We start from the raw sequence: 22,437 nt of genomic DNA, 5'->3' as shown, positions 1-22,437 counted from the left end.
TTTTTTAACTTAACTACGTACTAATCTCAATTAGTGACTAAGAAATAAATATTTATTAAAAATATAATAATTTATTAAAAATAAATATTTATCAATTTTTATAATGGTAATATTATAAATGTTACTTTTTAATAACAAATTATTATTTTAAATATTTAAATATAATTTTTAAAATTGAGATTAATAATATTTATAAATATTTATGCTATTTGATTAATCTAAAAGTGCAAAAATCATCAATAATAGGTAAATTAATAATAATTAATTCTGATAAAATTATTAATTTTTTAATTTATGTATTTTTTAAATAAGTAATAAAAACTGAAATGATATATCTTAGGTCTTTATTAAAAGTATGATTTTATAAGTTTAAATATTTAAAATATTTTTTATTAGAAAAAATAAATTTATTATATTAAAACATAATAATAATTTTAATAATTTATTATTATTATTAACTACTTAAATAAAATATAAATAAATTTTTGTCATAAAAAAATTAATCCAATTATTTTCTTCGGGTAAAAGGATATTTTAAAAAAAATCATTTATTATATGTGTTTATATAATAAAGAAATTAATAAGTAAAAATTATAATATTTAATATTAATAATATATTATTACTAATGAATTGTTTGACACCTTTAGAAAAATAGAAATACTTTAATATTACAAAATTTATCCATGCATCTTGTTTTGTTTGTTCAAAAAATTATACTTAGATCTAGTTTCTATTTATCTTAATATACAAACAATATTCCTAATCTTCCTTGGTCTGTTAGTGACTAAGATCGATTAAAATAACCTTTTTTTCTTGTAAGCTGAAGTTGAATATTGATGGATCTTTTTCTACACTGCTTGTGTAGGCTTAATTAAAGATGCTCATAACTAATTTATTATAGAATTTTACTGCAGAAATAATTTTTATATTTTTATTCTCTCTTTATTACTGAACTTTGTGGCATGTTCTTCAAAATTAAGCTAATTATTCAAAAAAAAATTCAAACTATCTAGATTAAAAATGACTCAAAACAAATTTTAGAATTAATTCTTCACATCCAAAACAATTCTCATCCTCTTTTTGATTTAATAAATATAGAAAGTTAATTAAATTAGTTCAGTTCACTAGGATTGATCATATTGGTAGAAAAATCAACCAATGTGTTGACCATCTTACTAAACTAGGCTTAGAAGACTTATTGTCTTTTAACTGCTTTAATACTTTCTCTTCTTTCTTATATTCTTTTCTTTATTTTAATGCCATAAGTGTTTGAACTTCAAAAATTATTTATTCTTTATTGTTTTAATTCTGATAAATTAAAAAAAATAATAAGATATAAATTTTTTAATATACTGCACAGAGTATTTTTTTTATAGTTTATCACAGTAACGCAAACTATCGTATTAACATCATTTCTGTAAATTATATCATTATATGGACATAACTAATATAGTTAGACCTTTCATTGTAAAAATTTTTTTTGTTGTAAATCAATAATATTAATTTTTTACGTGATAAATTTATAATTATATTATTTATTGTATAATAATTAATAATAGTGAGCTTTTAATTTTAATTTTGTGAGTATAAAATTAAATTTTATAACAGAAATTATGTATTAAAATATTAATAAATTTAAATTTCAAATAATATATATATTATAAAAATATCAAATTATATAAGCTATTGTTAATAAGTTATGCCAAAAATTACACATCTTAAAAGATTTTATTTTAAAATAATTCTTAAAATCAAATTCTCTTATCAAATAAATCATGTTTAAGAAAATTTAAATTAATTAAAAATTATTTAATATTTTATTAATGTACATTAAAATCAATATAATATATACTCTTAAATATATGATAAAGACTTTTTATTATATTTTTATAATTGTATAATTTTAATAAAAGTTAATATAAATAATTAAATTAATATATTGTAATTTAAAAATTAGATTGAAAATTTTTTTTTTACATAAGTATATAAAAAATATAATCTTTAATGTTTTTTGATGCTGCTCATTAATAAACATAAACATAAATATAAAAATAGTGTATTAATTTAAATAGTTTTTTTATATTTTTTTTCTTAATTTATAAAGTTTAATTTGTTTGATTTTGATCACATATAATTAAAGTATAATTTTTTATTAAAAAATATGAAAAACTTTCTTGTTTATTATTCATGAAAAATAAGTAAATTATATTTCATGTAAAAAATATAACGACACACTAGCATTGCACTTGCACCTTAAAGGTGTTTTCTTAATGCTTATTTCTTTAATTTAAAAGATTCAATTTTATTATTTTATTTAATAAAAATCAATCTCCTTAATTATTATTTGAACTAACAAGCGTTGGTTATCCAAATACTTGGTTGTGTATTTAAATTTTCACTAAATAAAAAAAAAACCTACATGAAAATATAAAATATTTCCTAGAGTATGAACCTCTTATTTGGCTGCTGGACTTTATATATGTCTGAAAAAAAATAATTAAGAAACATGGAGTAAGATTTTTAAATGCCTAAAATACTTTCATATTGGAATGGGAATTAAATACCAGATTTGATGCTTACTCAACAGATTTTGTCCCATAGTTTATTGGATTGTTAATTCATACTAGTAGTTGTCACAGTCTAGTCTAGATTAAAAAATAAAACAAATTTGAACAAATTTCTAAAGTGAAGAGAGAACAAGATTGTGGTCATGGAACCTGCCGACACATGAACAATAGTGCACATGTTTGGTTTTGAGCAAAATACAGAAAAGAACAGAAATCATTTTGAGAAAAAAAAAAACACATAAAAGACGCACTTCCCCAGTCTGTGTAATGTCGTCACTTGGTGGTTGATCTTAAAATGACACTTTTCGCGCACCATGCATGGATCAAACAGCAATGTGGTCGAGTGTAAAAAATGAAAGCTATATGGTTGGTTCCTTCAGCATCAATTGTTGCCCTTTTGTTCTTAATATATTTTTTCTTCTTTTCCTTTCATTTTATAAAAAATTGCAAAATTCATCAACAAAACGATAAAATGAATGCATATTTATCAACACTTCCGTGGCAACAGCGCACAAGTTTTTTAAGAATATGGTGTGCGAGAACAAATTAAAGGGTACAATATACTAATTGAGCAGTATTTGATGAATTGAACGTACACTAGATGTTTATGAGTGCACGGAAGAACTACGCATCAATTTTTTTTTCTAAAATACTTGTGTTTTATTCCGCAAACATTATTTGAAAAGGGTTCTATCTCCTAAAACAATCAAACAAATTTATCATTTCTCATTGTCTACAAAGATAAGCAAATGAAAATAGCTTCTTAGAGTTTCCTAATTAGAAATTAACTCTCATATGTTTTTAATAAAAAAAAATATACGTTTTAAAGTGAAATGTAGTTTACATTAATTAAAAGACACATTTTGAACACATTTAACAATTCAAATCAATTTTGTAAAAATATATTACACAGAATTATAAACTAAATGGATACTAAATCAATTATACCTAAATTTAAATCTTTCTTTATTATTTTGAAAATTCCAAATCATGTTATATAAACAAATTAATTGAAAAAAAAATTAGATTTGGCAAATTAAATTTCCTAATTTTCTCTCTTTTTTGTTTGTTCACTACGTATTATATTATATGCATGCAATAAAAAAATCTTTTATAGAAAAAATTATGACATAATTATTGTAGTTTATATGTCAAATTTTGTTAACTCATGCCTCTTTCCTTAAATATTTTCTGAATTTATCTGTCTAGGCATAAATGACTTGTCTCTAATTAAATTAAAAAAAAGTAAATTAATTATAGTAGACATAAGATATATATTAAATTTGGCTTATTTTAAATTATATATATATATATATATATATATATATATATAGAGGATATAATCTTCTTAGATTAGTGTATAATTTAATTTAATTTATATTTAACAAATTATAATTTATTACTTTACTAATTATTAAATATAAATTAAATAAAAAATTTATATCGAGTATAAAAGTTTTTATATCTACATTTTAACGTGAAGAGAAACAATGTCTTATAATAATGAAGAATTTAATATTTTTATTTAATATAAAAATTATTTAATTAAAAATTTACAGAATTCTAAAAATATTTTTTTATCAATCGAACAATTTTTATTTTTTTTTTACAATTCCCTCACATAATTCTGGTTCGAGTCATGCTATTCCAACACCATATTTTTACAACATATTTAACAACAAAAAGATAAAAATAATTAGATAAATATATTATGAAAAAGTGTTGCAAGAATAGGTGATTAAAATAACATTACTCTTTCTAATTATAGTTTTCCCTCTGAGCTGGATAACTGAGCTCCTAGGCCAACACTGCTAGAACTTACTTAAACTTCTAATTATACTTAAGGTCTCAAATTTAGCATAAGCTTTTTGTAGTGTGTGCAATCCTAGCTCCTAGGCATGGTTTGAGTGTTGACACAAGCTAATGGGTGATGATGACGTGCCTTGCTAAGACAATGACTGAAGACGTAAGGATTCTGCGGAAAGGGCCCATCCTTCGAGATATTTTTGTATCATTGAATAATATACTATTGACAAAAATTAATAATTATATACTTAAAATACTAATATACAGTATAGTTACATTTATAATATTACATAATAAAATGTAAATCAAACTTTAATTGTCTGGTAGTACTCTGATATTTAAGAATTCTTCATCCCTGAAGGTCATAAAGGCTTATCTTTTTTAGGTGAGGCCCATAATGATAGCAGCTCTTAGCTGGGTGGTAGGGACATGTGGGCCCAATGACATAATAAAAAGGCCCGAAATGGGGCCTTTTGAAAGGCACTAAGATATAAAATTTGATAGTTTGTTCCCAAGACACTCGGCCTTAATTGGAGTATTGCATTCGGATTCATGATAAATTTTAATAATGTTCGTTATTTAAATTATTTATATTATAAATATGTTATCACAAATTACTATCACACATTCGTTTTAACAAATACCACAGGTTAGAAAAGTGTTCTTATACTTTGTTTATTTTCAATTATCAATCTGAGTTCTAATTCTTTATTAATAAATAAATTTATTTTTGAGAGTTATTCTAACTCTTATTAGGTTATATGCTTTCTCTTTCATTAATAATTTAATTTAATTTAATTTTTTTAAACATTATTTCCTTATTTTAATTTTAATTTTAAATATAATTTATTATAGTAAATTAAAAATATCTTGCTGTCATGGGTAAAGTAAAACTTAATGTCAATATAATTTTAATCAAACTTAATTTTAATCTTTTATTTTTAACACGATCACATATCAGTAAATATTGTGTCTTAATATTTAAAACGTATCCTATTCTCTTTAATATTTTATTTATAAATTGTATTTAAATTTAAGAAATCTCATATAATGTATAGGGAAATTTCTAATACATACACAACTCTTATCCACTCATACTCTTAATAATTTGTTTATAATATGAACAATTAATTCAACTATTATCATTATTTTAGAGAGAATAATTAAATCAATGCATGCTACACCCACTCTTACATAGTATAATATTTTTTACTATATAATTTTATTCTAAAATTAATCATTGAATTATAATATTTATAAAATTTTAAATGAATTTAAAATTATTTATTATTTTTGTGCATAAAAATTAATGAATATATACTTTTAAAATGTATAAGAATAAAAAATTTATTATGTTTTTATGGTCGTTTAATTTTGATAAATTTAAAATAAATAATCAAATTAGTTTACATCGATATAAATTAATATCTTGCGGGCGAAAGGAAATGAACAATTTGTAATTTCATCCCTTAAAAAAGCTTATTATCTGAAATGGTTTTCCCTAGGTAGAACTTTTTATTTGGATAATCCTAAATAAAATTTAAACACCAAATTACAACATAGGTCAAATAAGGCCTTTCGAGACCACATTTTTTAAGTCATTCAATTCAAGTTTTATTGTTTGACCAAATAAAATAAATAAATAAATCAAGTTTTATTGTAAATATATATATATAAAAGGTTTAATTGCAGTTACCGTCATCCAATATAAAGTTCAATTATTATTGTAACTATTACCACTGTCCTTCCTATACGTGATCCATAATCTAATGAGTAATAACCATTCAATACTTGTAATAGAGGTGATTCACTGATTCTATTTACATGAGCAGGTGAATGTTTAGTTGGGATTAATTTTGAGAAAATGCTTATAAATAAGTCGAACCAGAATATTATCCCAAAAAATCGAAATAATAAATAAATAAATAAATAAAATGAACACACTAAGTCTAATGAAAGCAGTGTCTGCAGCAGGGTATGCTTCGTTTGATGCCCCATAAAGTGATTAAAGTCCCGTAATTTTCAACTTCTCCACTCACTAACACCATACCCTCCTTATAGGGAAGATGCTGGACTGGAGAAAATTGTGGAAATTTATGGTTACCATACGGTTTTATTTTATGTTTGGGATGGTGTTTGAATGTTCGTTAGTGACTGCAAAATGTCCATAACTGGCGAAACTGAGGTTGAACTAGATAATGGCCCAGGAAAATAGATAGCTACCGACATATGTTTCTTGTAAGACATGAATGAAAAGTTGAAATTAGATCAAAGGATTAAACCACCAAGTAATATTATATGTATGGCTAAATCATAATTAAATGATGAACTTCAATGTGAAATATATGGACTTGTTATAGAAGGTGAGGTCAAAGATGCATGGATGCAACTTGGACTTGAAAGGTGCATGTTATACAGTGTGTTGGTGCAAGGAGGCTGAGTCTCACTGTCCCCATGGACATGGTTGGTGGGAAGTATCAAGTAGACCCCGGAGCGTCTCAGGTCACATCGTAACATTGCATGAAAGAGATGATGAAAATGAAATGCAAATAAATGAAAACAAAGCAAGAATGACCTTTGAATCCTTTCATAAGGATTGGGAAGTTAGTTTATTTTTCTTATTTATATGCCAAGTATATATAAAGTAAATGATAAGTAACTTTGTGAGGAATTAAACTTTAGAGTGTAATAGTGTATCAATGTAACTATTTTTGTCTAAAAGAGTCTCAAACTTAAGGATATTATTTTCATATTAATTCTCCCTTGCGTTAATTTTGTTTTTGGTTCTAACTTATCGGCCACGCAGGGTCACTGAAAAGATTCTAATGTCAGCACACCCTTTTCTTTTGGCCCACCTCTTTTCATCCATGTCCAATGTCCACTTCGTGAATCACCATCCACACACTCATCCGTGCTCATCACATAAAAAAGTATAGGGTCCCCCTAGATTTCTATGTACCTGTTCTCTTTACATTTTTTTCCCCAAATCACTGATTTACTGGATTCAACAAGCAACATTCAGGAGGCTGCAGTTGTATTGGCCCATTGGATCTCATCAAGTTAATGTCCTTTTCAGCCGAGCCGAAAACTAAAGCCTAGTACATAGTCGTACATAACACTACTAGTACTCAACGTACATACATGTATTCTCCTTGATTCACAATCTTCAAAAATCACAGTTCAAATAAAATTGACACTAATTTTTGGAATAACTTGCATTATTATAATTTAATCTTTTTCATATGATAAGGTTTTATTAAAAAAACAGTGTAATAAATGTTGTTTTTCTTTTATAGAAACTTACTGTTATATATTTAACATGTTCTACAAAAATATATGTTAAAAAAAAACACTATACGCTGCATCTTCTGCACGACACAATTCATTAGTCATTCTGTACATTTGAATGTATTGATTATAAACCAGATTCAGAGTCGTGTGTCCGAAAATCTAAAGATTAACTTCACTCAGAATGAACTTTTTCAGTTGATCACTGAAAAGTAAGTCTATAAATGTCAGTGATAGTCAAAACTGTGTGTATGAAACAGTGGAAATAAACAGTGAAACTGATATTATAAATATGGCATACCAAAAAGTTAGGACCACCCACCCTTTAGCCAATAAAATACAACAGGAATACAGGGTAGTGTAGTTCAGGTATTAATTAGTAAGCATTGATTCAAAATTATGGCAGCCAGACAAATTTTTGACCGTTGACCAATGGACCTGCCATGAAGCTTTCTATCATCATCACTCTTGTGCATATAATTTGTGTTGCTCTCTTAGAACATACCCTGTGAAGATAATTCATTTCCTCGAGGCTTTCAAGATGAGAGGACACTGAAATGTACTTCACGAAACTGTGACACAAACTCAATAGATAGTTTGGAAGCTACAGTTGTTTTAGAGAGCAACATTTCAAACAAAATGTGGTGCACGCAGCTTTACAAAATTAAGTGTAACATACTTTAATTTAATTCCCAATAAATGAAAACATTAATTTTTAAAATAGAAAGAATAATAGTATAATTTGAGCAGTATATATTTGAGTATTTCTCCAAAAAAAGTAATATGATTTATCTCAAAATACTACTAGCATCATGAAATCGTATATATCATACAAGCAAACTATTGACTGAAATTTGCTGAACACACATTTGATTATCTCGAAACCCGCCAAAAAAAAAAGAAGAATTTTAAGGCAATTATTTTGCAGCGGTCAAATTTAGTTGCAATAAAATCGAGGTTGGCAATGATGCAATTACGGCCATTAGATGACTGTTATCACATGGATATATAGAATTTTTCATGATTAGTAAATCTTAATTATGTAATGAAAATAAGTATTGATTAATATTTTAAAAAATTCTGGTTACATCAATCTTGGGAAAATAATTTTTTTATTCAATGCTATGAATATCACAGTGACAGACTAAATCATTGTAAGAAAAGCAAGAAAAAGAATTTTTAATTGTTTTTGGAAAAATTAATTAAGAAGTTTTCCGATAAATTTTTTTTTTTCTTAGGTAGAATGTCACATTTTCATTTTTCATTATTCTTCCTATAAAACATTTTTTCTAGATTTGTCTTATTTTGGGCTTTGAGAGTTCCTCATTGAGTCATTCAAAGAGCCCATTAAGCCCACACTATCTTTATGGGGTCATGAAAACACGATCTTCTTCTCTGGACCAAAAAGAAATGATGATCTTTTTCTGTGACCAAAAACAGGCGAGCTTCTAATCTCTAACGAAATATACTGAACTACTAGCTGACCAAAAAATTAGAAAAAAAAAAACTATAGTTATTTTTGTTATTTGGACTGCTTGAGCTCTTTTTAAAAAATAATAATAAATCGATATTGAAAGGTAAACACAGTGCAAAATCATATTTAAGGCGCACACAATCATTTAAAAAAAAAAACGCAAAGTTTACTCTTTTTATGGAAGTTTGTGTTTCGATCGTCTAAATGGGTTTTGACATGAAATCGAGGTTCTCATGTCTCCCTCTTCAATGGCTATTTCAAGAAACGATGACCATTATATTGTGCAACATTCAGTGAATATCTCCACGTGCACGTTCATTGCTCAACAACCAATCTTCATAATAAATAATAATTAAGAAGAATGATATAAGCTTGGAAAAAGTTCAAAGAATCTTAAAGAGTATATTTAAAATGAAAAAAAAAAATGTTAACGAGTTGAAGTAAACAAAATCATTTTAAAATATTAGAATTTAAAATAAATATTTTTATCATATTAAAAAAATAAAAATAATTTATATTTTAATTAAATATTAAATATTATACTTAAAACGGAATTAATATTATACCATCACATGAGTTTTACTTTTTCATGACAAACTTTGATTTTTGCAAATGTAATTTATTCTCTTTCCTTTTCTTTTGAGTTTTTCGGGGGTACGAGACCTAGAGATAATTTATTTATTCATCTCACGTGTGCTGCCTTGACTTGCCACGTTTTCTTCTTCATAGTCAAAGGACAAATGTCAATTTAGCAGCCTTTGTCTTCGTGAGTTTCTTATAAGAAATAGTTTTCACATAATATTGTTCACATTTTTTATTTACCAATGAATGAAACGCGTCTTTTAGTTCTGATACATTAACTTGAAAGTTCATGAATAACAAGTTTTTTTTCAAAAAATTTCTTTGTTGTGTGATTATATTTAATTTATATTTTGAATCTTTAAAAATAGGTAAAATTCAAATTGATGTGAATATAGAGAGGTTGAATGGTTCTGATAATGAGTTACATGTTATTAAACTAAAAAAAATAATACTCAAACTAAAATATCAAGCGTGTGTTTAATTTAACTTATGCAATTACTTATTTTTGTTAATTAAAAAAGGTTATTAGTGTAATTCAGTTTGGACCCAAACATGTTAGTTGAACCATTCAAATTAATAGACATTCATAATATCAATTACGTGGATGTCAAGTATTGTTGATAATAAGTGTATCGTAATCACAGATGCAATATGCAAAAATTGGTTAAGGAAATAAAAAGCATCGAGAAGCAGGATTAGATTGGACGCAGTCATAGAGCTTGATTCATTGCCATCGTTATTTCCTTGTAATAAGGGAAAACAGGAAGCTTCGAGGAAAGTGGTAATTGTGCATTTCCTATGCATTACATTACATCTACGAGTCTACGGCTAATGAATCTATAAATTGAGAGAACGCATGCAAATGAACAAAAAGCAGATTAAACATGAAGTGGTCAGAATTAGAAGCAGGGTGCAAGATGCACCCAAATAACAATCAAGTACCAGGTGTCTGTTCCTCATGCTTAAGAGACAAACTCTTAAAACTCTCCTCCAACAATGAACCAGCTTTGTCTACTTTCTCTTCTTCATTAAATTACGAGTCTCCGGCTTATCGCAGACGCCACCGGCGGCACACTTCTAATGTGGTGGACCCTGTTTCTTCCATGATTAGCTTTGATTATGGGTTGAAGAAGAGCAATTCAATTGCCTTTGCTTCAACAAGTTTCGCCAGGGATAGGGAAGTCAATGGAAGCAACAGAGGAAGTAAGAAAGGTAGCATTTGGTCCAAGCTGCTCAAATTGACCAGAAAGAACACCAAGGAACCCTTCATGCATTCCACAACCTCAAGGGATGGAAAGAGTTAACATTTTTAAATCAAGTAATTACATATTACTAAATTGTACAGTAAATCAAATTAAAATTGCTTCTGAATGAGGATGGGATGACCATGGTTTTTACTTCCATAATTATGATGGTTATTAGCTCGTTTCAGGAATTTTATTAGTTTTCTTTATAATCCTATGTTCACAACCCCATCAATATAAATCGGATTAAGACATTCCATTCTTCATTTGTGCAGTTTAAGAATCAACACAAAATGGCACCCGTATTCCCATTACTGAACAAATGTTCTATACCATGTAACGAGCATGAGCAAATATCTATATGTTTGGTTTTGCCGTGTAAGATTGGGTTAAGAGCACCGCACCCATGTTGTCACACCAGACTAGTAATGTTCTCTTTAGAGGAATATGTAGTTTATTGAGTAACGGCTGTATGTAAAAAATTTCTGAAATTAGGGAAGCCAAACTCTTGAATTTTGATTATGTACTGCTTGAAGATACTACTCTTTGTTTCTTAGCCAGCCAATAAATAATACTTGATCCAATATAGAGATAACAACTTATGGTAGATTTCATAAATATCTAATTATATCTAGTGTTTGTGAAGCTTTAAAGTAAAGATCATAATCAAGTGTTCCTATTAAGTACCTAAATACTTTCTTGGTAGTTTTCTAATTTACCTCCAAGGGTCTATCATGAATTGATGGAGCTTATTGAGTGCATAGGCTATATATGGTGGAGTGGTTGTTGCATATTGTAAAGTGTTCTAGATAAATATATTTGTAAAAAGTAATAAAAAAATTCTAAAATAAGTTCTTGAAATATTATTGTACAAGGATTATTTTTAATTATTAAAATTTTTTAAATTTAATTATTTGAACTTAAAGGATGTAAAATTAAATATAAAAATGATTAAAATTAAATCAAATTTTAATAAATTTTAGAGCAAGTAACATAACATACTTTTTAATTGAACTTATGGGAGAGAAACTTATGACATATAAGTTTACTTATTCAATCATTTATGTTATTATTTTATTTAACTGCAAATCTGATTTTTTTGTGATTATCAATCATTCATACAAATATTATTAATATTTAATAGTCATGTAATATTAATATTCTTTTTTCTAAATTAACATTTAAAATAGTTATGCAAAATATCGATTAGGATTATGTTATGAGTCACAACCTATAATTATAAGCAATAAGACAAACACTAATTACTGACAAAAAATTAAACTTAGATTCAAATATTAAAATCTCATAAATACTAATGCATACTATCTATGTAATCACAATAAAATATTAATAATTAAGATTTTATTGTATTTTTAATTTTTAAAAAGAGAAAATTCTTTTAAAAATTATAAACAAACATGTTCTAAGTATTAAATGAGTTAGAATTTTTATTTTAAGTTTTTATTCCATTAATATTTATAGAATTATAAAAAAAACAATGGTCTCTATTATAAAAATATATAAGATAATACAAATTAGCAGCTTTGAAGTCAATACAACATGGTTAGAGAGCACCTAAAATTTTCATATGAATGGCATGTAACAATACTAGCAATTGTAGTGACAAGTTATAAATCTATATAATATACTAAACTTAATCTACGTTTGTACACATGATTTTAAGAGTTTTTAAAAATGATAAAAATAATATATTTTACGATATTTTTTAGTTTTAATTTTTTAATAGTAAATAAAAAATTAGTTTAATTACATTAATTTATGTAATTACTAATTGAAAATATATTTAAAATTTTTACAACGGAAAATTTTCTTTTTAACTTGAGCAAAACGTGATAAGATCTCAATGAATATTTTAAAAATAATTATCCAAAAAAATTATAAAGTAATAGTTAATATTTTTTTAAAACTTTTTAATAATAATAAATCTTTAAATTAGAGATATAATAAAATAATTTAAATAAAAAACAATGAATAATTCAAACTAAATATTGAATTATATTTTATATTATATGTTTCTGAATTAGGCTTAACACGAGAGGATTTTTTCCTATAATTATTTTAATATTATATAATCAAAAAATAAAATTAAATCAAAATAAAATACTCTAAACAAGAATAATAAAAATATTTTAAGAGTTTTTAAAAATAAAAAATTCTACAATATTCCTTAGTTTTAATTTTCTCAATAGTAAAAAAGGAAATTTGTTTAATTGCATTAATTTATATAATTACTAATTAAAAAGAAATTTAAAAATTCACAGCCGAAATTTCTCTTTTTACCTGAACAAAATATAATTAAGATCTCAACTAAAATTTTAAAATAATTCTCCAGAAAAATTATAAAATAATAGTTAATATTTCTTTTTGAAAACTTTCTAATAATAAACAAATCTTCAAATTAGAGATATAATAAAATAATTTAAATAAAAAATGAATAATTAAAATTAAATATTAAATCAGATTTTATATTACATGCTTTCGAATTAGGCTTAATATGAGAGAATTTTTTTTTCTATAATTACTCTAACAATGTATAATAAAAAATAAGATTAAATCAAAATAGAATACTTTAAACAAGAATAATAATATTTTTAAGAGTTTTTTAAATAATTAAAATAATAAATTCTATAATATTCTTTAGTTTTAATTTTCTCAATAGTAAATTAGGAAATTAGTTTAATTGCATTAATTTATGTAACTACCAATTAAAAAGAAATTTAAAATTTTTACGACAAAAATTTATCTTATTACCTAAACAAAACATGATCAAGATCTCAATGAATATTTTAAAAATATTTGTACAGAAAAATTATAGGGTAATAGTTAATATTTCATTTTGAAAATTTTTTAATAACAAAAAAATTATTGAATTAGAGATATAATAAAATAATTTAAATAAAAAATAATTTAAAATAAATATTAAATCATATTTTATATTACATACTTCGAATTAGGCTTAACATGAGAGTTTTTCTTTCTTTCTAAAATTACTGTAACAATGTATAATAAAAAATAAATACTTTAAACAAGAATAATAATATTTACTAATTATTATAATAAATTATATAATTTTTTTAAAAATTTTTTAATGATAAAAGAACTTCAAATTTGAGATACTATAAAATAAAAAATAATTATTCAGAGAAATTATGGAGTAATAGTTAATATTTTTTTTAAACTTTTTAATAATAAAAAAATTTGAATTAGAGATAAAATAAAATAATTAAAATAAGCCATATTTTATATAATATATTTTTTTAATTAGGTTTAACACGAGAGATTTCTTTTTATCATTAATGGTGTATAATTAGAAATAAAATTAAATCAAAATATAATACCTTAAATATGAATAGTAGTATTTATTAATTATTATAGTATATTTTATAATTCTTTTTGAAAATTTTTAATAATAAAAAATTGTTGAATTCTAGATACAATAAAATAAAAAAATAATTATCAAAAGAAATTATAAAGTAATAATTAGTATTATTTTGAAAATTTCTAATAATAAAAAATTCTTTGAATTAAAAATATAATAAAATAATTTAAATAAACACAACAAATAATTTGAACTAAATTTTAAATCATATTTTATATCATATGCTGAGAAAGTTCTTTTTTTTATAATTACTCTAACAATATGTAATCAGAAATAAAATAAAATAAAAATAAAATATCTTAAATAAAAATAATAATTTTTATTAATTATAATAGTATACCTTATAATTCGTTTGATTACTATATTTATGTATTTTGCTATGAAATAATGGTCACACCCACATTAATAGCACCCATAATAATTAAAAATAATAAAAATTATTAATTATAAAATATGTAAATATTTTATCTTAATTGTAATATTGTAATCGTTTCATTATTTTATGGAGAAATTAATTTTTTTTTCTATAATTAATTTAACAGTGCATAATCTAAAATTAAATCAAAATAAAATACCTTAAATAAGAATAATAATATTTACTATATTTTAAAAATAATGGTTTTGGGTAACTTTGGAGTGAGACAAAATATGAGAGATTACTATTACATTAGCCATACTTTTAAGATCAACTTCTAGTCTTCAACTTTCATTCGTTTTTGTGAGTATACTTTGGTGATGTATTATCTTATAGAGTTGATCAAATTTTGTTTTGTATATTTTCCTTCTATAATACTTGTAATAATGTGACAAATAGTGCTTTTAAAATTTATATACTTTGTAGGATCATTGATAGTTATTTTTCAATCATTTAGATGTCATGGAAAGAGTTAATGAGATTGAAAATTTAGAGAAAACTTGTAGGAATAATATGCGTTGTAGAAAGTTGATTCTATGTCTTGGAGATATTGAGTAAGTGTGTTTTTGTTTTATTGTTTAACATTAGTTGTTTATAATTTGCCTTCACTAAAGATTTTGATTCTTCCTTAATATATATTTAAATATTTTTTTGACTTATAGACTTTGTAATAGTACTAGATTATTAGTTTCTAGGATAACTTCTAACATGATCGAAGCAAAGGCCATATCTACAAATAATTTTGGTGAAAATGTCTTGATACCGCATATAGTTATAACATTATTAGATACAAGAATGTATCTCAAGTTTTAGCCTCAACAATAAATTTTGCAATGACCATAAATAAAAACTAAGGTCAAACTTTGTCTAATATTAATCTGTATTTGTTAAAGTCTATTTTTTATTTTATATGAGACTATCTCTAGAATTAAAAATAAAGAAAGTCTTAAGATTGTAATATGCGATAGGAAAAATATTATTTCAAATACAACTACATATGTTGTTTATAAAAAAGTTTTGGATAAAATTTTATAGTATTTAGTTGATTGATGTAAATTAATGATATGTAATTACAAAAGTATTTTTTTTATAAATTTTATTTTTATCAATAATAATTATTTTTTTAATCAAAATCTCGTGCATGTATGGGTGAAATATTAGTTGTGACTATTTAATACCACTTTTATAAAAATTAATATTATTTCAAAAAACTTATCACAAGTGTAGATTATTTATTTTATATTGAGTATAAAAATTGACTACACTAGTTTTTTTTTAAATATTAATTTTTTTAAAAAATTGAGACTTAACAGAAGATGAATTTAAATAATAAAACATTTAAAAGTATTAAATAACTATTTTAAATTTTTTTCATATTTTATAATTTTATTAAAAATACATATTAAAGTTGTTATTTTATAAGCCTATTTTACATAATTAAAAAACCAAAAAATAAAGAAAATAGACTACTTTTTTTATATGGTTTTTTTTTCCAAAATTCATAAAATATGAGTTTTTTTATGAAATTATAAGAATATGGAGTTCAAAAATTACTAATGACAATTTTTGGTATATTATAAAAAAAATTCAAAGATAAAAAAGCAATAAAATTTAAAAGTTGCCAATAATAATTTTTTAAAAAATATTAAAAAAATTAAAAGTCGTTAATGACAATTTAAATAAATTTAAAAATACATTAAAAATCATCAATAACAATTTTAAACTAAAAGTGGCCAATGAAAATTTTAAAAAAAATAATATTTTCATTAAATTTGCAAAAAATTCCATATTTTTTAAATTTTGAACAAAAAAACTTATATATAAAAAAATGTTCAAAAAGATAACCCACAGAAGAATTAATATCTTTGTAATTTTTTAATATTTCTGTCCAAATCAATTGCTGATATGATATCAAGTTATTAACTGGAAACAGAAAAGATAATCTTTGAAACCAAAATGCGTTTTTGAAAGGAAAAGGAACACGTAGATATCTTACAAATTGTTTAAAATAAGGAAACCCTAGCGCTAAACTAACCATCTGCAAAATAACATCTTGTAAATAAACTTAGAAATCAAAACAGGTTTTAAAATGAAAAGCAACTGAATTCACTTTTCGTAGAAAGAGCATGATCAGTATATCTTAAATCAAAAGTCAAAATGCACCTCTGAAACGCGCCTAGCCTCTGTAATTTTTCTCGTCTTTTTAACGCTTGCGTCAAGTTTTAACTTCAAATCCTCAAGATTTTTTTGCAACCATTCAATTCTTTCCCTCTGATGTTTTAATTCATGAATAAGATTAGTTTCTGAATGAATTTCTTTATGAAGAGAAAGATAGTTGCTATCCTTAATGGAATCAAGAGTGTTCTCCAAATCTTTGAACCATGCTCCAGTGAAACCCAAAAATCGTAAGTCACTGATCAGTACTTTCACGTCTTTGTAGCGATAATCAATTATATCGATCAAAGTGTATTTCTTCAAATAACGCAGTAACTTGGCCAGAGCAGTGTACGCAGTAGACAACATAAATTTAGACAAATCTCTAGTTGTATGGCGATTAACATCTGTTGAAAAAAAAATCAACAAAATCTCTGCATCTTCAGGATTTTCAAGTATCATCTTGAGCTCTTCCATGGTAGGAATAGCAGGTGTGATACTGAAAAGGGGAGGTTTGTATTCAGCCATGACTTTTGATATGAGAATCAAGAGAGGGGCGGAATAAGATATTCTGTGATAGAAAGGCTTGCTGCGTATCTACAGTAAGATGACAAGAGAGGGCCTAATATAATATGATAAGAATCGGAAGAATTGGCTATAGTATAGAAGAACCAAGGGGACAAATTTACAGAAGGTGAAGGAAGGCCTGAATATTTATAACTACAGACTGTATCGACAATATAAATATAAATATCATATATTAAAATAACATTTATTAATATATTTTTTTACTAAAAATACATTAGGAATATAGATTTTGAAGATTTATGTTAATATTTAATACATTAATAGTATTTATCAATATTTTTATTAATAAAATATATTAAATAAATAATAAAAATTTATGTAATATCATTAATTTTTTGCTAAAAAAATTATACTAAATTTAATATTATATTAATAATAAGTAGTGTTTTTTGGTGATAATTGTTAAGTGAATTTTATCTACACATTATCTTTTTTCAATTATTTTAGTTTATCTTGGGTGATAGAAATATTTTATATCCTCAAATAAGAGTTATTAATTTAATTATAGCATTTTAGTTAACTATTAGCAATTTTGTCTTTTTTTTTTTGTTTATTAGCAATTTTGTCTTTAATATCAACATTGAGAATAACATTCATGTGTCTCAGCGTTAATTATATAATGTTTCTATATTATTAGTTATTTAAATATTTATATTTTAAATAATTTGTATTTTTAAATTATAAAAAAAAGTCTCTGGTCGACTATTTGCGTTCTGCTCTGCTTCTGCTATGCTCTGATATCGATTACGATCTCCCAGTTACGAATTAATATATTAAAAATATCATTATAAAATATAAAATTTATCTTATCATAAAATAATTAAAAATATAATTAATAAAATATTATATATTTATATATAAATACTTACTAGATAATATAATATTCGTTTTATTAATGTACAAATCTATATTTATTACGTATAAAGTATTACATCTTAAAAATAGATAAAAAGATAAATTAATTTTTTCAAGCGGTAAAATTGAATTGGATAAATAAAACATGAAACACAAATCTATATTAAAGAAAGAACATAAACAGTAGTGAATAAAAGGAAAAAATAGGGTGTTCGAGAACCTGCATTAGTTTCAAAATTTTGGTTGAAATTCATCCTGCTAAAAATGAAAACGGTTTTTAATAAATTTAACTTAATTTTATTAATGAGATTTAAAATTCATTTCAACTAAAAAAAATAGATAAAAAAATTAGATTAGATATCGATTTTTTTTTAAATTCAAAATTTTAAATTCAATTTATTTTAGTTATGGATTGTATCATTTAGCTTTTTTCACACTTCATGTGTTTATAGAGACAATGATTACTTAATATAAAAATAAAAAAAAATTGAGAAAAACTTGAAGGCACGTTTCGTTGTTCGTGTTCTGTCTTCAATAGTAACTTTATAGATAAACAACCTGAGAAATGTTTTGTGAACCAATGGTTTTTACACATTAGAATAACATAAACTGTAGATGATTTTAATCAAATTTGTTATATAGTTTTGTCGAGCTAGTTATCCTCTTCATTAAAAAAAATAATTTAATTAATTTATTAATTTAGTTTAGTTTTGTGTAATTTATTTTTTTTAGTTTAATTAGTTAATTAGTTTCCTTGTGTACTGTAGATGGTTTTGGCATATTATCAAAATAGTATTTGTTATTCGGAATCGATATCTGACTTCAGCATCAGAGTGTCTTTTATAGGTGGCTTGCCCACTTTAGTTACGTACAGAAGAACATTATCCCACCAGGAAAGAGATTAGAAGATTAATGTTTTCCTAGTAGGAACACCTTACTTAGTTTAATAAATTTAGTGTTGGTAGCTTAATCTAGTCTTATTGATCTATTATACCATTTGATGTCTTAATTTATCTTTTTTCATAACTTAGTAATTTAACATAGCTTATTTGATTTGATCTAGCTTATTTAACTATTTTGTGATGCATATAAATTTCCAAGAACACTCGATCCATAGTTTCAATCTTATCTTGAAATTGGAACATTGATAGAATTTTATGAATATGATGTAACATTTATTAGTATATTTATAAAGCAATAGCTTTAAAAAACACATTTCATATTTTATATAGAAATTTTTATATAGAGAGTGCCCAATCACACTTCATCTCTTAAATTTTTTATCATTTATAAATGATCCTATTATTACAACTCCCACACATCAAATTTAATCTCAACATTGTCACACAGATGATAAATTTTCAACATTTTAGAATAAATTTCTATTTTTATTTATCTCTTGGTTTATATATATATATATATATATATATATATATATATATATAAATTTATGTTTGGTTAAATTATTAGTTGAGTTGTGTATTAAGTAAACTTGACTAAACTATGAAATGATTACGTTTGTTGTTATATGAATTATTTTTTCCTATACTGTGATCTAATCTGAAGTATAAACTAACTTCAAAAATCAAATTTATAAATACAACACAAGTTGTACGATCATCAAACAATTTACTTTATGTTCAGGTCATTTTATACAATATTCTTGCACTTCACTCTTACACTGGCTTATATATATATATATATATATATATATAAGAATTTTAAAAATACACTATTATAAGAAGATCTTTCCTTTACAATTTGTAAAAATAAGTGCAGAATATGTCTCATTTACATTTTGTTCCTGCTAGGGAAACACTAGTCTTCAAATTTCTGCTCTGAAGTGATGACGTCCTTCTGACTGTTGCTGATGTGGCTTGACGTGGGGAGAGTACCTGTAAAAGGTACTCCGATGCTGAAGTCATGATTCGGTTCTAAGTAATAAATGCTATTTAATATTAAAAAGTCAACTATTTACCTGTACTTCTTACCTTCCTTTTATAGGCAATATTATGGGCTAATGAGCTTGCTGAGTCAGCCTGATTTTGACCCTTTAATTAGAGAGGATTAATGATTTGGTTGTTACCTTTAATTGGGTTAATTACTTTTAATGTTGGCTGAGAAGGTACTCGGCTTGATCTGATCGAGGGGGTATTTGGTTCCCTTTTTCTGTAGGAAAGACCAAATACTGTCTTATCCGGTACACTAGCCCCCCAAGCTCGAAGAGGGATGATGCAAGGGCTTTAATAATATACTTACGTATGAGGTGTCGGCAAAAAAGGTATTTTGTTTTAGTTAAGAAAATGGAGGGGTACTCGGTTGCAATGGGAAAAGTAGGCAGGCCGAGAAGGTAGTCGGTATTAAGTTGTGTTTAAAGGACCAAGAGGGGTGACATACTAAGCCAAAAAATAAAAAGAAAAATAGTATGAATAATGATATCAAACGAAAGGGTGTCAGAGATTTCTTTTCATTTAGGGTTTCCTCGTTTTACGCGCCTTTGAAACGAAGGGGTGCAGGATCACATCCGTAGATCCAGAAAAGATCTGACGGTTAGGAAGAAGTGTGACGCTTCGTATGTCCGACTCCTCTGGTCTTATAAATACATGGTGGTTCAGGTTTCATTTGTCACTGTTGCTCTGAACAGAGAGATGTCCATTATTGCTCTAAATCAAGAGGTATTCAAGTGTTTGGTTGTCAAGAGTTCTTTTTTCCTCTGAACCGACTACTTCAAGGTACGTTCAGCTTTAATCTTACCTTTCACTTTTAAACTCTTCTTCATGGCCGATTCCATTGAGTGGGAGGATTCCTTATCAAATACTTCGAAGCCAACTATTGTCGAAGTAGAAGTTGTAGATGAAACTGAAAGGGGTGCTGAAATTTCTTCAATGTTGAGTAGGGTGGATGAAGAAGTAATAAGGGTCCAGGTTAGGGAATGCAATGATGAAACCGAATTGTCTGGTTCTACCGATTTTGAGTCTACCGAGCTCCTTCCGAGTATTAGCCCCCAAGGGAAAGACCAATTTTTCCTCCGTGTATGATCCCTGGATACGAGTGGGTTCACGGTGAAATGACATCTTACTTTTCCCGCTTTAAGAAAAATAGGAGTCTTCAACTTTTTGTAGACCACTGTGACTTTTCATTGTGGGAGGGTTCAGATCCATACCCCATAATTCTTAGTACATGTCGGGGAGATGAAACCGAGAACCCTGATTTTATTTTTTTAGGGGGTGTCAGAATGACTGACACTTTCTTTGTATATGAGTATATGTTTAGAGAATTAGGTATAAGGCTACCCTTTAACGACTTCCAAATGGGAGTATCGAGGGTGTTAAATGTAGCGCCGACACAACTCCATCCGAATGGATGGGTAGCTATCTAAGCCTTTAGAATCTTATGTAAATTTCATTATATAGAACCTAGTATAGGTTTATTTCTTCACTTCTTTTGTACTCGTCCTTCAGATTTAGCTAAGTGGGTATCCTTAATAAGGCAACCTGAATTGCCACTATTCAAGCCTTATGCTTCGTCTTTCAAGAGTTTCAAAACTGGTTACTTCAAAGTGACCGTGGACTCTATAGGTAGAAATTATTTTTTTGATAGTGAAGGCAATACACTTTTCCCTTTCCACTGGACTCGGGTACCTCGTCGGTATGACGTTTTACCTGAGGACCTGTTGTTGGCTGAAGAGGTGTCGACCCTGGAATACTTGAAGTCTCTTCCCTGAGAGCTTCCTGCCCGAGCCCTCATCCTCTTACAGAAGTCCCCTCATCCACGTCTGGATATGGATGGTATGGTTCATTTTTATAGGTTTAGTTTTTTGAATCAAATTGTATTGATTTGACTCTCTGTTTTTGTTGTAGGTTTAATGGCTCAAAAGGGGGTTAACATGCCGAACTATCGTCATGGTTTACGAAGGCGAACTCCAGGTGACGTGCCGACTAAAGAACATCACCATCCCTGACTCGACAATGTCCCAGAGGTAACCGAGCCTCGCGTTCCTCCTCGAGACCTTGTCCTGGCTGAAGGCCAGCCAAAAAGGTGAAAGGATAAGGGCAAGGAAAAA

General features: G+C 25.6%; 1 protein-coding gene across 1 annotated transcript; it reads left to right on the top strand.

Annotated features, from left to right (window-relative positions):
- Positions 1-10,609: 10,609 nt before the first annotated feature.
- LOC113873703 lies at positions 10,610-11,022 on the top strand. The gene has a single exon (XM_027511961.1). It carries the CDS (start codon positions 10,636-10,638, stop codon positions 11,020-11,022), a length of 387 nt encoding a protein of 128 aa, XP_027367762.1. The 5' UTR covers positions 10,610-10,635.
- Positions 11,023-22,437: the final 11,415 nt, after the last annotated feature.

The sequence above is a fragment of the Abrus precatorius genome, unplaced genomic scaffold (genome assembly GCF_003935025.1).
Source record: "Abrus precatorius isolate BTA unplaced genomic scaffold, Abrus_2018 Scaffold7, whole genome shotgun sequence".
Classification (NCBI taxonomy): domain Eukaryota; kingdom Viridiplantae; phylum Streptophyta; class Magnoliopsida; order Fabales; family Fabaceae; genus Abrus; species Abrus precatorius.
Note: the sequence above shows the minus strand (reverse complement) of the source record. Positions and strands in the feature narration are given on the sequence as shown.

Coding starts and splice junctions, on each gene's coding strand:
- LOC113873703 (XM_027511961.1), top strand. CDS start 10,636: ATGCACCCAAATAACAATCAAGTACCAGGTGTCTGTTCCTCATGCTTA.